The 17,234-nt window shown below is 44.8% G+C and overlaps 2 protein-coding genes across 2 annotated transcripts in view; one reads left to right on the top strand and one right to left on the bottom strand.

Annotated features, from left to right (window-relative positions):
* Positions 1-5,731: 5,731 nt before the first annotated feature.
* INA (internexin neuronal intermediate filament protein alpha) lies at positions 5,732-16,866 on the bottom strand. The gene is made up of 3 exons (XM_032423222.1): positions 15,747-16,866; positions 7,403-7,527; positions 5,732-6,087 (listed from the first exon to the last, which is right to left on the bottom strand). The coding sequence occupies exons 1-3, from the start codon at positions 16,809-16,811 to the stop codon at positions 5,778-5,780; spliced, it is 1,500 nt and encodes a 499-aa protein (XP_032279113.1). The 5' UTR covers positions 16,812-16,866; the 3' UTR covers positions 5,732-5,777.
* Positions 16,817-17,234, top strand: part of NT5C2 (5'-nucleotidase, cytosolic II) — a 134,816-nt gene continuing 134,398 nt past the window's right edge. The window contains exon 1 of the mRNA XM_032423218.1: positions 16,817-16,866. The gene's annotated coding sequence lies outside the window, so the exon portion shown is untranslated. The remainder of the gene's footprint in view (positions 16,867-17,234) is intronic.

Raw genomic sequence — 17,234 nt, 5'->3', positions numbered from 1 at the left:
CTGCTAGCATTCTATACCCCCTTTTAATACGAGCATATGATAGGGCTGGAATGAAGCGTCTCAGACCTACACAGCAGAGACCACTTACCTCACCAGGGGAGAGAGTAGCCATGGGTGATCCACAGTAATTAATCGATGAGGAAGGGGGCCTAGAGACCCCTCCAAGGTCAAACTTCATTTTTCTTTGTATCCTGAGCTTGCTCTTTTTCATTTCATTTTATTTCTCTATTTCATTTTAATCACTGAAGAATTGTGGAAACATAAATCTTTAAATTAATCTGCAGTGTGACTCACTGTGTCTTATTACAATCCTGGGGTATGTGTCTGTGTGTCTGTGTGTTTCAAGGGATTGTAAGAAAGAATTTATAAATTTTAGCTGCTCACAACCCCCGCCTAGTAAGCTTGTGGAACATAAAAACATGAGCTCAATCAAAGCATCTAAAAGATCAATAGAGGAGGAGAGAAGCCATTTGATCTACATAGTAACTGTTTATTTCATCTTTTGAGGATTTGCAGCAGGGGATGGTAATTTAATAAAAATCACCCTTTGTTTGGCTGGATTGAGGAGCATGTACCCCTTTTATAAATGGCATATCCATATGAGATATTTGAAAATAGCAAAGGCATGATGACAAATCTAAAATGTACATTAAATTTGAACATGCAGCAAAGCCAGTAGTGGTGTATATTCTATAAAGAAAAATAAAATTTTACATATGAGCTCTATTTTAAGATCCTACAAAGCCCCCCTCAGTTATTTCCATTTTAAGTTACCGTGCATTCAGGCACACCAGCTTCTTTGGTTCTAAGGGGGAAAGAATGTATTCTTATGATTTAGATGTTTTTCAGGACCTTAGAGATTTCTGATGATATAATAATAAAAATAATCTCAACTGGAAATCAATGATGGGTGCTCATAAGTAAGCAACATTTCTAGCTATTCTTTCTTTTGTTTACATCCAGACATTTCTGGCTTGTTCTCTAGGCTCCGTTTTGGAATCAATACTCTTATTAGATCTGGCTTATGTTGTCTTAATGGAATTCCTTCTAACTGAGATTGACCCAGGGTGGCTGTACGTAATGGTCTCAGCTGGAGCAGACGGTATAGTAGGCTTTGTAATTATATTTTTCTGATAGTTCCATAAATTCTCTATCAGTGGATTTTTTAAATTGAGGTGAAATTTACATGATATAAAATTAGTCATTTTAAAGTGAACAATTCAGTGGCATTTAGCATGTTCACGGTGCTGTGTAGCTACCACCTCTATTTCCAAAACATTGCCATCAGTCCAAAATAAAACCCCAAACCCACTGAATAGTTACCTCCTGTTGCCCCCTCTCTTTAGCCCTGGCAACTCCCAATCTGCTTTCTGTTCCAGTGAATTTTTTTTTAAAGACTTATTTATTTATTTTAGAGAGAGAGAGTGCGCGTGCACAAGGGGGAGGGGCAGAGGGAGAGGGAAAGTCTCAAGCCGACTCCACGCCCTAAGTGCGGAGCCCAACACGGGGCTCAATCTCAAGACTCTGAGACCATGACCTGAGCCGAAACCAGGAGTCAGACGCCCAACCAACTGCGCTCAGGCACTGCCCAATGAATTTTTAAATACATTTTAAAAACTATTTCATATTTGCCTCTGGAGTCATGAATGGTGATTCTGGACTCCCTGCTTGTGTTCATAAGTAAGTTCTAGAAGTTTATCTGCAGGACTAGATGTGACTTGCATTGTGTCTGGAGCTAAAATTTGGACTCTGGTTCCCAGACAATTGCTCAAATCTTGCCCCCCTCTTTAGCCAGTACAGTAAAATGAATTCTAACTATCCTGGATTTATTACCTCTTGAGGAATTGTCCCTTCTGTAATAGCCCCTCATTTCCAGGCCCTTTGATACTGAGCTACAGAGTTCCTTTGCAAAATTATTTTTTAAAACTCCTTTTAAAAAATTAGGTAATAGCACCCAGTTCTATTTAGTTTTTAGTAGGAGGTGACTCAGCTGGGCTCAGAACCCAGTTTTGAGCTGTCACGAACTTACTGCAATGCAGGAAGCTAATAGATTCAGGAGGTCTGCGAAGTGTAGCAGTTTGCCTGTGGGACTTGGTGTTGTCAAAGGTTTCTGGGGCAGAAAAACCTTAAGTAAAACCCAGTGAGGAAGGGGGGAAGAAGGCGATAAAAATAAAGATTTTTTACTCCCTCAAGTGAGAGAACTTTCTTTTATGTATAGAGGCAATATAGGAAAGAGAAGCGAGCACTGCAGTCTGAAGACCAAGGTTCAAATCCCGGCTCTGTTATCCTGTGACATTAGACAAGGGTTTTAACCCTGTCATTCCTAAATACTACCTAAAGAGTGGTTGTGAGGTTTAAATGAAATAATTCTGTTTTCTACCTACTACAGTGTCTCACACATGGTAGGCAGGTACTGAATAAATGTAAGCTGTTATGAGTCTCAGGATGCAGGGGATCTCAATGTCTAATGAATCTGGAAGTGGTATCAGTTATCACTCATGTGCTTTGTGGACAGGCTTCCCCGCAGTCTCAGACTCACTGTGTTGTCCTGTTCTGTCATTAACAGTTGCTGTTGCTTGCTTCCCCTTCCCTTCTCCTCCTTATGATTCTGAACACTACATGCCTTATGATTCTGAACACTATGTTTCCTTGTTACTGTAATTGTCCTGATTTAATAAGTATCAACTCCATAAGATGCTTTTAATTCTTTATAAATGAGCTCACAGAAGTTAGTGGCAACTCAGTGAAAATAGGAGATACAACTTAGAGCTAGGAATTATATAAATGTAATAAAAGGATGGCAGTTTTGCATCCAGAAGGATCCATTAACAAAATGGTATGGTTGGAAGGGGCAACCAATATCTGTATTGCAAACCCCTGTATTGATGAGATTATTATTGTTCCTTAATAGGTCCTAAAAGTTGTTTAATTGTTATAAAACTCTCATTGTTGATGTGGGACTAATATCTCTTTCCCAAGCAGTACGATGAATGTATCTTTGTGTGTCATGCGAGCGCTCTTAACCAGATGCACTGAGAATGACAATCTCATTCAGGATTCAGCAAGCTCCAGCTTCATACCAGCATCAGTGTATTCCCCTCATTTGGTCTCCATCCTGGAACCTGACATGGCATTAGGGAATCCCAACTTGGAGGCCATGGACTTCTGGGCACCAGAGGTAGATGGTTCAACACGGGACTCCAAGCTCCCTGGTATGTACAAAGTTTTGTGTGTGTATTTTTTCTGGAAAAAGTGTCCATAGTTTTCTCCAAGGTGTCTGTAATCCATAAAGGGTTAAGAATCATTACAGTAAAGGAAAATTCTATTACTGCTGCCTATGTTCTACTTAAACATATGGGTTCTGCAGAAGTATAACCCCATCTTCAAAAAAAGAGAAAAGATTCTGTTTTGAACTGCCTTTTATCATATGCGTTCTGCCACTTCATTCTCGGAAATGTTCAAGTTAAGCTAGTTCAGTCATTATCCAGGCACAGAATATGTTGTCTTGCATCATTTGTTTGATTTGATTTCTCTACTCCCTGCCATAAACTGTCCACTTAATGCATTATGTGTTTCAGACAGTATAAACACATGCAGACTATATACCTCCAAAGCCTTGGCAAGGGGGGAAAAAAAAAACTCTAAATGTGGATGCAAGGAGCAGAGAATATGCAACTCCCAAATTATTTGGGGTACAGCTGTCTCACTAAACCAAAACAGTGCTTCTCTCTCTCTTTTAAAGATTTTATTTATTTGAGAGAGCGAGCATGAACGGGGGAGGGGCAGAGGGAGAGGGAGAAGCAGACTCCCCGCTGAGCAGGGAGCCCATCATGGGGCTCGATCTCAGGACCCCAAGATCATGACCCGAGTCAAAGGCAGATGCTTAACCGACAGAGCCACCCAGGCGCCCCTCTCTGTCTTTTAAGTAAGCTTTAGGCCCAACATAGGGCTTGAACTCGCAACCCTGAGATTGAGTCACATGCTCTACCAACTAAACCAGCCAGGCGCCCCCAAAACGGCACTTTTCTCAACTGAGGCAGCAAAAACCACAGAACACAAGTTATGTTGGTGGGATTCGTGTGACTTTTAATTCTTATCTTACTAATGTGTTACAGTAAGTGTGGGGAGTAAAGACAGGGATGGAGTGAGGGAAAGGAAGAAGAGAAAGTATCTTTCCAATTCCTCGAACCACTGAAGCAGGTCCTAGGATAAGAAAGTCCAGTAAAAGCATCACGACCTGTCACAACAGCACTTGCAATGGAGGTGTGTGACAGAGACACAGCAACTCTTTAGGTCTGCGGGAAGGGACTGCAGGAAAGAATTAGCCCTACATCAAACTTGGCACATGTGGAAGACAGGGCGATGCGGCTGCTAACACGGTTGGGCAGATGAAAAAGCGGACTCTCCAGAGTGTACTTGCGCATGAGTAGGAGCACGGGTGCCCTTCCCCACGCCGAGCAGCGCTGCCTCCCCAGTAGGGAAAGGAGACCCCACCAAGCATGCAGCAATGGGAAAACCGTGGGGCCGGGCTCTTTTAGAAACGAGAAAGATTTTTTATGTTTGCTGGTGGTGTTGATTGACCAGAGGCAATTACTTTTACTTTTGGGCAGTAGCATTGTGTCCTGGTGATAACATAATTATGCTTAGCACTCTTAAAAGGCAGAGGAGAGTGAAAGCAAGGCCTCTTTAGGACCGAGACAGTGGGAAAGGGGCTCTGTGGGTTCTAAGCGTAAGGGCATGAAACAGCTAATTCTAGATCACCACAAACGAACTCACACAGATCAATGAGACCTTGGCTTTTTCCATTCACACAAATACTCACCCCTCTTCTAGCTTCTACTACTAAATCTAAGGTCAGCTTAATCACAGCTTGGGACACTATGACCGTGTTTCTAAAGTTAAAGTGAACAAACTACATTCTTAATACTTTTTCCCCCCCTAATTAAATGGATTTGAATAAGCTGAAAGCCTAAAATCTAGGGACTCTTTTCATTATTTGTTGGGGACAACCCTTAAAACTCATCACTGCCATTTTTCTTTACTTACAGAATTGGAAGGGCATGGAATGGGCAGGGAGAAGTCATTACACGAATCACAGAAATGGTCAACATGCATCTAATTTTACCCATTGAACAAAGAGAGCTAAAGGGGGTAAGTTCTTTTGAGAAGAACCTAACTGTGTTTAAGGGGGAAGAATACTACACTAGCCTTTTTTTTTTTCCTGAATGGAAGAATAGGATAGATGGAATTGCGAGGGGTGGGAGGAAATGGTGTTAAACAAACACCCATCACTGGTGAAACAGTTTTGTCGGAGTGGTGCCGGATGCGAACCATTGGTTTATCTTTGGCAGTGATCTTATGTTTTCGGTACCTAGAATGAGACTACATAGCTGGATGATGTCTGGGTATAGTGAGCGAATATAAGTTTTAATTTCAATTCACAGCAAATGACGATGATCACAGATTTAGCACCTTAGTTTGTACTTCCTCTGTACCTGAATCATCTAATGCTGTGAAGCCTGAGCTTTAGGTGAGAAAGCTGAGTTCTTAGATAACTCCTCTGTGATTTGCTCTAGGACTGCACTTTGCTCCAACCTAAGGGGTGGTTTTCTTATTAGAGAAAGTGAAGTATTCAATGCTAAATAGAAGACTGAAGACTTGAAGACATTTTACAGTGGTGACAGGTGTTTTGGTTCAGGAATAGGCTCTTTAACAAGTCAAATGCATATTATCCCCTCTTAAGCATTAACTTTTTTTTTTTTTTTTAAGCAACAGAATTATATTTTTTGGCTTGAAGTGGTGCTTTCTTCTATAATTGATTTCTCGGTTTTCTTAGTAGATATTACTGTCTCCTCCAGTATTTCTTCAAAACTTTCCCCTATCTGGGAGGTTTTCTTTGAGGCTGCCTTAGAAGCCTCCTCCCCCTCCTCCTCTTTCTTAAGAGACAGCCCAGTGGATGAGACTTTGGAGGTTGTAGAACTGAGGATTCTAGGTGGGAGCAGATAAGCTGGATTGGGGGGTGGATTCAGCCCTGAAATGCTTAATCCACTGGTGCTAAAACGTGTCTCCTCGCCTTCCAGTAGTTTCCTGTAAATCCAACAGAGAAAACGTCTTAGGAAGTCAACTTGTAACTTTTTTTAAAAAAGAACTTAACGCTCCAGCTGCTATTCATTTTAGAAAGATACCATAAGACTCTGCAGTTTCTTTGTGAGGTTGAGACCAATAAATATTGACTTCCAAGGTTCAAAGACTTGGAGTTTATCTAGCACATGCATACACACGTGCACATACACGCATGCTCACGTACACTCACACATCAGCTGTGTTTAAAGCACTGTCAAAGGGAAACCTATCCTATTCACAAATATGTTCAAAAAGGAATTTTTGTACAATTCCCCTTGGCCTCATCCACACCCATTTTTAGCACTTAAGAGTCTACAAAGCTCTAGGGAGAAGTAATCTTACTAATTAAACCCTTAAGTGCAACAGGGATAAGGAGGTGAGAAGTCCACAGAGGAGGAAGGAGCTACCTCATTCAGCCTGAACTTGAGATTTGTACTTTTTCAACGTAGAGGAGTACAAAGGGAATGGAACCAGCAACTTCAAAAACCAGTGAGTGCAACTGTTTCAGATACCGGACTTTTTCTCAGCCTAGCCTAACCAGCGTCATAAGAGTGGCCCCAGTGCCTTGTTTCTCTTATCTCTAATAATTTTTATCATCTTTTCTTTAAAATCAGAAACTCAAGACACTATCAAATACTCTTAGAGTTTTGTTTTGAAGAAGTATACATAGTGTAAAAGAAAAAAAAATTCTCAGATCTGGATTGAAGCTGAGCTCTTCCCTTTACCAGCACTGTGACTCAGAACAAGTTACACAGTCAGTCTGTGGTTCAAGTCTCCTCCTCTGCAAAATGGAAATAATATGACCGGATACCTAGAGAATTTAAATACAGTATCTACTAGAGTGCCTGGCACATAGTAGCCATTCAAAAAATAGTAGCTACTGTTATCACCTTTTTTAAAGGTAAATATTCACTTGAACATTGAGTAGAAATTCAGAGGGATACCTCACCTATTAGGACATTCTATGTTGTACAAGCCCTATTTTTAAAAGTTAGAGTCTGATGGGTTTTAGTTCAACCTCTGCATACTCGGGTTATCTCCTTCAATCCTAGCAGAGGTAGGTAGACTACCCCAGGACTAGTAAGGTGGAGTTGGGATATAAAGAAGCTGAGGGACAGAGGAGTCAGCTCTCCTGGAAGGGCCGGGGATGACTTTCCTCAGCCCTTCTCGCGCATCAGAAATCAGAGAGACTATAAAACCACTTATCCACTTATTTGGGTAGCTATGCCCCAGGTGCCCGGATCTGCGTGGGTGAGGGTGAGCATGCCCTTTGAAATACCTGTAAGCTGCTATCTCAATATCAAGAGCCATTTTGACATTGAGCAAGTCCTGGTATTCCCGAAGGTGGCGCGCCATCTCACTCTTGGTGTTCCTCAGATCATTCTCCAGCTGCCCAATGCTATCCTGAAAAGTGACATATCCAACATATTTGAACCAGGTGAAATTCAGTGAGATTTCCACAAAGCAAGGACTCTCAACCCTGACTACACATTAAAAATCCAGGCCTGTCCCCGACCCCAGATTCTGATTCATTTGTTCTGGGGTGGGGTCCCAGAATCTGCATTGTTTCATAAGGTCCCCAGGAGATTTGGATGCATGGTAAGGGTTGGGAACTTCTACTGTGTGGCACATGGTTCTTGAATGCACACCAGGGAGATATTTTCTCTCTCTCTCTTGTTAAACTTATACCTGAAACTGATACCACATTGTATATTAACTGACTGGAATTTAAGTAAAAACTTAAAAAAAACAAAACAAAACACCTTACTTCTCATCCGTCCCTTGCTTGTTGTATTCCTGCTGAATAATTCAGTTGTTACATGTCCTTGCCAAAACCCAAAGCCTCAGGTTAGGAGCTTAGACTCAGAAAATTCCAACTGTAAAAAGCACAGAGAGGACAGCAAGTCTCTCTGCCTCCATTCTTCTTGATGGTTTCCTCAAAGTCTGCTACTCAGTCACCTTACTGAAAGCATCTTATGTAATGGATAAGGAGGAAGCAGAAATACTCCATGGAATTTTTTAAATCCAAATGGCAGATTGAAATTATATTTTTAAGAAAGAAACTAGGGGGCACCTAGGTGGCTCAGTCGGTTGGGCTCTTGATTTCGGCTCAGGTCATGATCTGGGTGTCGTGAGATCGAGCCCTGCGCTGGGCTCCACACTCACTGTAGGGTCTGCTTGGGCTTCTCTCCCTCTGCCCCTCCCCCCACTTAAGCTTGCTCTCTCTCTCTCTCTCTCTCCCCCAAATAAATAAATCAAATCTTTTTACAAAATAAAAAGAAAAAAGAAACTAGGTCCATATAACAGTTTTATTCCAAATTCTTTCAGGTGCAAACCCAGACACAGAAGAAAAATAGCTTAAAATTTTTCTTAAGATTTATTTATTTGAGAGAGAAAGAGAGAGAGAGAAAGCACAAGCAGGAGGGGGAGGGGAGAGGGAGAGAGAAACTCAAAGCAGACTCCTTGCAGAGCTCAATGCAGGGCTCGATCACATGACCCTGACTGAGATCACCACCTGAGCAGAAACCAAGAGTCTGAGGCTTAACCAACTGCGCCACCCGGGTGCCCAAAAAATAGTTTTAAATTTTTGATTCTTGAATAGCCAGAGGGTCTTTTAAACTTTTTTAAAAAAATTTATTTATTTGAGAGAGAGAGAGCGTGTGTACGCACACTCGGTGCCGGGGGGGGGGGGGTGGGTAGTGTTCACGTGGAGGAACAGAGGGAAAGAATCTTCAAGCAGGCTTCCCACTGAGCGCAGAGCCTGACTCCGGCTTGATTCCATGACCCATGAGATCACGACCTGAGCCGAAACCTAGAGTCCGAAGCTTAACCGAATGAGCCACCCAGGTGCCCCCAGAGGGTCTTTTAAAAACACAGCAGATCCAGTTGCTCACCTGCTTGAAACCCTCTAACAGCTTTACAATCAAGTCCAAACTCCTCAGCATGGCCTAAACTATTCCTCTTGCTTGAAATGTTTCAGCTACTCTGGCTTTCTCTTTTGCTCCTTAAACTATCTAAATTCATTGCTGCCCCAGGCCCTTTAGGCTAGCTATTTCCTCTGGAATGTTCTGTAGTGGGTCTTCTGTGGCCGACTCTGAGTCATCGAAGATTCAGTTCAAATGCCCTGTACTCAGTCTTCCTTTGTGTCCAATTTAAGTACCCTTTCCACACGGATCTAGCATACTAGTGTACCTCAAGCCAGGACAGTGGCCCGTGAAGGGGCTTTGTGCAAATGAGAAAAGAGCACCTCCAGCGGGAGGACAAATTAGAAGAAAGCACACACTTGAAAGTGGCCGCTCTGTTCTTACCTCTTATCATTATCTGAAATTTTCTCATTCTTTTATTACTTTACTAGTTTATTTTCTGTCACCTTCCTCTATCTCATGGTTTTTCCACCTAGGCACTGTTGACATTTGGGGCTGGATAATTCTTTGCAGTGGGGGTTGTTCTGTGAATTGTAGGATGTTTAGCAGCATCCCTGACCTCTACCCACTAGTAGCACGCACCCTCCCTCCCAGTGGTGATAACCAACAATGTCCCCAGACATTGCTCAATGTCCCCCGGAAGGCAAGTCACTCTTGTCAGAGAACTCCTGCTCTAGAATGTAATTTACATGGAAACGGGGGCTGATTCTGTTTGGCTAACCCCTGGAAGCCCAGAGCCTAGCACAATGCACACTGTAGATGCTCCGTGAGTAATCGTTAAATGAATGAACGGTGCTACGTGAGCACTTCTTTTCCTCTGACCTGAAAAGATGTGAGCAAATAACCCATATAATATAGTTGCAAGTCTGTCGACATGAAGAACACAGCAATTGAGAGAACTTTTGTGAAACAGTGATGCAGATGAACATCAGAAACCTCAAGAAGTAAGTGGTGAGGGGCCCTTGTAACTTCCCGTGTGGGGATGATGAAGTGATGGTGGAAAGCAGCGCTGATAACATCAGGGGTGGGGGATGTGCAAAATTCTAAATCAAGAGCATCTGCAGAAAGAATGAAAATTCATACCTCCTACCTGTTCTATAAATATTGACGGGAATGCCGCAAAGGAGAGACTCAATTAACTGATGGGTACAGAGCAAGGAATGACAAGCAGTGGGGAAAATACATATTACATGGACAGTGATGGAAATATTCCAAAGTGTGTTAGGAGATCATTAGGGCTTAAAATGATTTCTACCAAACATTTAACTTGATGGTTGTTACTTGAGGTTAAACTAACCTACAAGCAAGTCTGCTGGTGAGGCACTGGGGTAAGAGAAGCAATATTACTGTGGTAAAGGGGAAAGGGAAAAGGGGAGGAAGATTTCTCAGTATGCAAAGGACAGGAGAAATGAAATCGGAGGAAAAGAGGAGGATTTCATCAGGATCTTTGGGTTGCATTTCTTGCCCTGCCTCAAATATCCAACACACCACAGTCAGTTTTCTATATTTTAGTTTCTTCAAAATTTCCATTTCTACATATGGAAAATTATAATATTTATTCTTTTCTGAGGTGTTCTGAGATCCTCAAGTTAGGATTCCAATTTAAGGCACCTCACATTATTATATGAATCCATTATCTGTTAAATTAGATAACAGGCATTAAAACAGCACTTGTCACATAGAAGTTGTGCAGTAAATTATTGTTATAGAGTCATACCATGTGACTCTATGTCCTTTTTAATCATATGGACAAATTAATCATGAGCCCTCCCTACAACCCCTTGGATTACTAAGGAAAGCAATGTATAATAAAATGTTAATATTAGATAGTTGAAGGCATATTCCTTAAAGTACCAGATTTTTTTAAAATAATGATCTTGAATTAAAAAACCTTTCTAAAGGGGCTTGTACCATTTTTAAAAAATATTTATTTATTGAAGTAATCTCTACATCCAACGTGGGGCTCAAACTCAGGACCCTGAGATCAAGAGCAGCACACTCCTCCGACTGAGCCAGCCAGGTGCCCCACGGGGGGTGTACCATTCTTAATTAGGACATAAACATAATGCAACCTTTCTTAGCAACTACAGGTTATGATAATGATCAATTATTTTTCTATAATTCTATGACGTCCTTTATCTTTTAGGTCAACGGAGGTATATCAGACTGTTTATTTCTACCCTAAATGGCCCCAAAGAGTAGTGTTTGCATTAGTGCTTGCTACTTATTGGTTTTCTTTGTTCTGAAAGTTGAACTAATGCTACTGGTTCTCGATGATGCCTGATTCCATTGGTCCCTCTTCTCTATCTTGCAGCATGCTTAAAATTCAAAAGACAAAGTGCTTTAGAATCATGTAAAGTAAGAATGAATAAGTTAGGGGCATCAGAGGGGTCAACTTCCCAATATGTGATTTGGACATGGACGTTTTGTCTCATCAGCAGGTTAATAAGGTCCTTTTTAAAACAATATTTTTGTTTCAGAGCTGTGTTTGCTGACTAAAAGGTTGTTGGGAGCTGAGTTCTAGATAGAAGAGATTTCCTTGAGTTTGTATGTTACACAGTTCACATGTCTGTTTTATGGATCAGAGTAGACAATAAGCATGACTCTGCTCCTTTCAAAAGGAACTGGGCTGACTGCTGACCATTGCTCTTCTACGTCTAGTCCCTTTGTTTGTGCTCTCTTCAGCCCACACCAGACTGTCTCGCACTGCCCTTCAAAAGCCCTGCCAAAGATGGCCTCCAGCTGGAAATCTGAGCAGAGCGCTGCAGTCTACCCCCTCCCCCAACCATGCAGCTGCTGCTGGCTTAGCCTGAGGGAATGGCAGAGGCACTCCCAGTTCCAGCTGGGGTCTCTCCTGGAGTAGTAGCTAAGATAAGTGCTGAGCATCTTCCCAAGGGCTGGGAGGATGCAGGCCAGGAATAAGAGAAAGACCAGGCCACCCAAGCATCTGCAGTGGAGAAAAGGAACCACAGACAGTGCTATGGATTTCATCACTTCTGGGAGCCCTCAGCCAGGTGAGCAGAAGTAGTGAGCGCAGCACAGTCTGAAAGAGCTCCTCCAGAATTACTGGGCAAGGAGGGAGGATGTTTATATGTGGACCACCCATATGCCTTATTCTCCCTACCGTCTTTGCTTGCCTGCTTCCTTCCTTTCTTTTTCCCTACCATATTTTAAAATCTTGCATTATATGAGCTGGTTTATATTGTGAAATGTAGTTTAGGTTAGTGTACCCCAAATCAGCCCGGGAACAATAGGATGCAGCACTTTTACTGAAAATGCATTTTGCTGGGCCGCTCCTGTGAACTACTGAGTTCAAATCTTTGGGAGTAGGCCTGAGAATTTTTTTTTGTTAAGCTCCTGAGTGATCTTGGTGGATCAATGGGTCTAGGAACTACAAGTTTCAGTTTATTTCTGTAGAGGAGTTATCAAGGTGGCCTTGGTGACAGTAATACAATGAGACAGGGAGGGGCAAAAGCAAAACTAAGAACACATGGAAGAGTTAAAAAGAAAAAAGGACCGAATGTAGTTTCTTCTTGAATTCTAGTTTCAGACATAAATCTATCAAGCCATACATTTATATGCGGCTACTGTCACCCCCCCAGTCTCCAAGGGGCCAGCCCCTTTTTGCTCTTTCATTCGGTTGTATTCCAATCTCATACTGGAGGGAAGAGGGCAGACTTGGCTCCTCTCCCTGGGGAACATTAACTAACGGTGAGCTTGATTGTTCAGCAAGGTCTTGCAAGGAAAGCTTTGGTTTTCCAAGACTGACCATAGTACAGGGCCAGGGCCTCCAGTATCCTGCAAAAATACCCTTAGGCGTCTTTGCTAGAACAGGGCCTCTAATGGTGGTAAAGCAGCTATGCAGGAACCAGATTCACCCTGGGTCAGAAATGGAAAAGTGTTCAGCTATAGAGGGTGGCTACATTTGGCTTTTGAAGACAATGGCCCTAGCTCTTCATAATTTCTCCTGTCGCCTGATTTGGACTCTCTCATATATCATTGTGTACTTACTATGTCACCTTGAATCATTCTTTACCCTTTCAAAAATGTAATAAGCTTTCTGTCCTTGAATAGGCTGTCAGCATTCTGGGCAGGGGAAATGTGACTTTAATGGGGCTTTCCTCTGTCTCTTAGAGGGTGGCAAGCTTGCAAAGTAAAATGGGCCTATCACTAATCTCTGAAGCAGAAGAAAGAGAACAGCCTCCCATTACTGCAGTGGAAGGGGAGGGGGGAGAGGGCAAGAAAACAATGGCTGAATCTCACTGTGGAGAAGGAGGCTTTTCATCTTGGCCAACATTGCTAAAACTGTTAGAGAAAACAGCCAGAGGATACCCTTGTGACTGCAGGCCTTCAGGATCAGCAGGTGAGGATGTGAGGGGTAGGCCTGAAGTTCCAAGGGGTAGGAAATAGCTTTCTATTGTCTCATCTGGTCTTGCATTCCACCAGCATGTCCACTGAGGCTCTGAAGGCTAACTCGGACAGGGGCACACTGCAGAGCTGCAGATGCCGCAGTTTCTGTAGGGTTTTTGTTTGTTTCCTGCAGACTGTGTCTGGATGACCCTACTATCGTCTGATACTGAAAGCCTTTTAAAGCAAACAAAACAAGTCAGACAATACTGTCACTACCTCTTAGAACGTCAGGCTATACCAAGCAAACGAAGGGCATGGCAGAGCCCAATTCAGATGGAAGTTGTAGTTGTAGATAAGTTAGCCTTTTTTTTTTTTTTAATTTTTTAAAAAGATTTTATTTATTTATTTATTTGAGAGAGAGAGAGAAAAACAGCATGAGAGGGGAGAGGGTCAGAGGGAGAAGCAGGCTCCCCGCTGAGCTGGGAGCCTGATATGGGACTCGATCCCAGGACTCTGGGATCATAACCTGAGCAGAAGGCAGTCGCTTAACCAACTGAGCCACCCAAGGTGCCCAAGTTAGCCTTTTTTGTAGAAATACTGGGCTAGCCCTTCAGAAGACCACCTAGCTCATCTTTTGAGGCTTCTAGAAGAACACATGAAATCTCAGTTAACTAAATGTGATTAATTCAGGCTATGCAGGAGCTAGGCCACACAGTGAAAAATTCAAGTTACAGCTTTTGAAGCAGAATAGAAGTATTTACTTGAATAGTACTGTAATTCCAAATAACCAAAACAAATGGTCCAGGCAAGCTTTCTTCTTTTAGCAAATGGGGCAGTTTATAATGGACAATAAATACCTGCACACCAATAATAATTCTTTAGCTGTAGACTGAAATAGTACTTCTGAGGTTTTACTCCTTTCTTGGTTCTATTTTATTAATGTTCCCAAACCCTATTAATTTCATCAAATGTAAACTTCAATCTTGGCCAGAATGAATTATTGCAAATTTCTGAATTCTTACCATCCTACCCAATGAAGTTTTGATCGGACCTTGAAACTGAACCACACTACTTAGATTCCTTTCTTTTCTCCTGCCTCTGTACCCTTTGTGGTCATAAGCCCAGAATGCCCTATATAGTAAAACTGAAGATGCAGTGGCCTTTGTTTGGAGAGAAAAGGAAGAAAGATCCAATCAATACCTTCATAGGCGCTTAGAGGACGTGCAAAGATGTAAAAAATAAGTGGCCTATAACAAAGATAAAATCACCCATCTCTGATTTATCACATGCATTGAGGAAGGAAAATTGTTAAAGAGATGTGAATTTTCAAGTGGGACCTCACTGCTGCTGAGCAGATTAAGTGGTTTTTGCTAAGTGCTAAGCCATCCATGACAGTGAAAATTGATGCTGTCCCTGAGGTGACCTTTGATTGCAGGTAGCCAAGACTGATGTGATGGTGTTGCAGAAGAAACACACACACACACACACACACACACACACACACACACACTAAAGCAGTTAATTGCCTTGAGAGTCATAACTAGGACATGAGACGGGAAACATCATTTCTGAGATGGAAAGAACTCTAGATCAGCACCGAGGACAGCGCCCCGACCATTCCCATTTGCTAAGTGGTGTAAAGCTTTCTAAAGAAATATCAGCAGTAGGTAGACACGGAAACTGTGTGTGTGTGTGTGTGTGTCTCTGTGTGTGTGTGTGTGTGTCTGTGTGTGTGTGTGTCGGGAGGGGAAGAGGGTAGAGATGGGCAGTAACCAGCCCAATCACCCAGCTCCTTGGCTCCCAATCTCTACTCTTTTGAAGGCAAAAGTCAAGAAAATGATTGGGCGGAACCCTTCCCAGTTCAGTCCAGCATTCTTCTCTCTAGCGCAGACCATACTCCATAAATATCAATTCCGGGGCGCACAGAAAGCCTTTCAAAGTCAACCAAACAATCCAGACAGCCGAGACAGCACTGCCAACATGAGAGACTGTAACCCAATTGCATTGGGTTCACTCCTACTTTGGGTGGGGGACTGTTCTTCAGGTCACCAGGGTGTTTATGTCCACTTGCGGACAGGGAGGCATGAATTAGATTTTTGGATTCTGAAAAACATAAGCTTAAGGGTGTTTTCTAAAAGGGCTCGGACAGGGACATGACGGGCAAGGAAAGAGGGTGACTAGGACTTTAGAATGAATAGTGTAGAGTCAAGAGCTTTTTGTTTGCCAGTGCATCCAGTTGGGGTTCTTCCCCCCTCCTCTCAGTTCCTAGGGCCCCAATTGTGTGGGAAGGCGCAGGTAGGTGGGGGAGAGAACAGGGCGCCCCTCCCTTTGCAGCGTTCCAGCCCTTACCTGGTAGCTAGCCACCTCTGCACTGTGCCGCTCCTCCAGCTCCAGGATCTGCCTCTCCAAGGACTCGTTGGCCCCACGCAGCCCCTCAATCTCGATGGTGCGTGCCTGCAATTGACGCCGGTATTCGTGAATCTCCTCGCGGCTTGCCCGGATGGCCTCGGTGCTGCGCGCTGCCTGCTCGTTCAGGTTGGCAAACTTGGACTTGTACCACTCCTCGGCTGACTGGAGGTTCTTGGCAGCCAGGGACTCATATTGGGCGCGGATCTCCCTCAGCGCCGAACTCAGGTCTGGTTTGGCCACAGCCACATCTACCTCGGCCGCGGCCTGCGACGATGCCTGCAGCGTGGCCAGCAGCTCAGCCACCTCCTCGTCGTGCACCTGGCGCACGAAGGCCAGCTCGTCCAGCAGCGACTCCACCTTCTTCTCCAGGTCCAGGCGGGCCAGCGTGGCGCCGTCCACGTCGCGCTGCTGCGCCTTCAGGGCGCGCTCGGCGCCTTCGCGCCCTCGGCTTTCCTCCTCGCAGCGCGCCCGAAGCCGCTGCACCTCCTCGGCCAGACCGTCGCGCTCGAGCAGGGCCTGCGCGCGCGCCGAGCTCGCTTCCTCCAGCTGCGCGCGCAGGTCGCGCAGCTCGCGCTGGAAGAGCTCGCCGACGCGCGACGGTTCGGCGTGGCGCTGCCGCAGCGCGGCCAGCTCGGCCTCGAGCGCGCGGTTCTGCGTCTCCAGCTGGTGCACCTTCTCGATGAATACTGCGAAGCGGTCGTTGAGGCCCTGCAGCTGCTCCTTCTCATTGGTGCGGATGATCTTGTACTCGTTGGTGCGCGCCGCCGCCTGACTCAGGTCCAGCCCGTCGGACGCCGGGGGCCGGCGGTAGGCCAGGCCCAGGCCAAGTGACGAGGCCGAGGAGCAGGCGGCCGAGGAGGTCACATTGCAGCGGGACAGCGACTGCGAGCGGAAGCTACCCGCGCCACCGGCGCTGGAGAGGCGCGAGGACAGGCGAGAGCCATCTCCAAACACCTTGCGGTAGGAGGAGGAGGCGCACAGGTAGTGCTCCGAGCCGAAGCTCATGGTGCCGGGACCAGGGCCGGGAGAGCGGCTGCGGCTGACGATAGAGAGAGAAGAGGTGCGCCAGACGGGGCGCGGCTGGGCGGTGTGCACCGGGTTTTAAGGCGCCGGGGATGGGGCGGCGCGTTGGGGGCGGAGCTCCTGCTCCGGGTCTGGTGGAGAGAGGGAAGGGGGGCATCCAGGAGCGGGGGCGGGGAAGCGCAGTGACAACGGCAGCTGCGCGCGCGGCGGACCTAGGTCGCGGAGACAAAGCGATTTGCGTAGAAGACGCTCCCTGTCCTCAGCGCCCCTCCCCAGAATTGTCGGGTTTGGGAGTGACTTGAGCGGAGAGGTGCCTAAACGACTAGGGTTTCCCATCCGGAGACCACCCGGCTCTGTCGTTTACCTTGACCCTGTCCTCCTTGCCCCCTTTAACCCACCCGGAGT

Source organism: Phoca vitulina, unplaced genomic scaffold (genome assembly GCF_004348235.1).
Source record: "Phoca vitulina isolate PV1807 unplaced genomic scaffold, GSC_HSeal_1.0 scaffold28, whole genome shotgun sequence".
Taxonomy (NCBI): Eukaryota; Metazoa; Chordata; class Mammalia; order Carnivora; family Phocidae; genus Phoca; species Phoca vitulina.
This window is presented reverse-complemented; position numbering and strand designations above follow the sequence as displayed.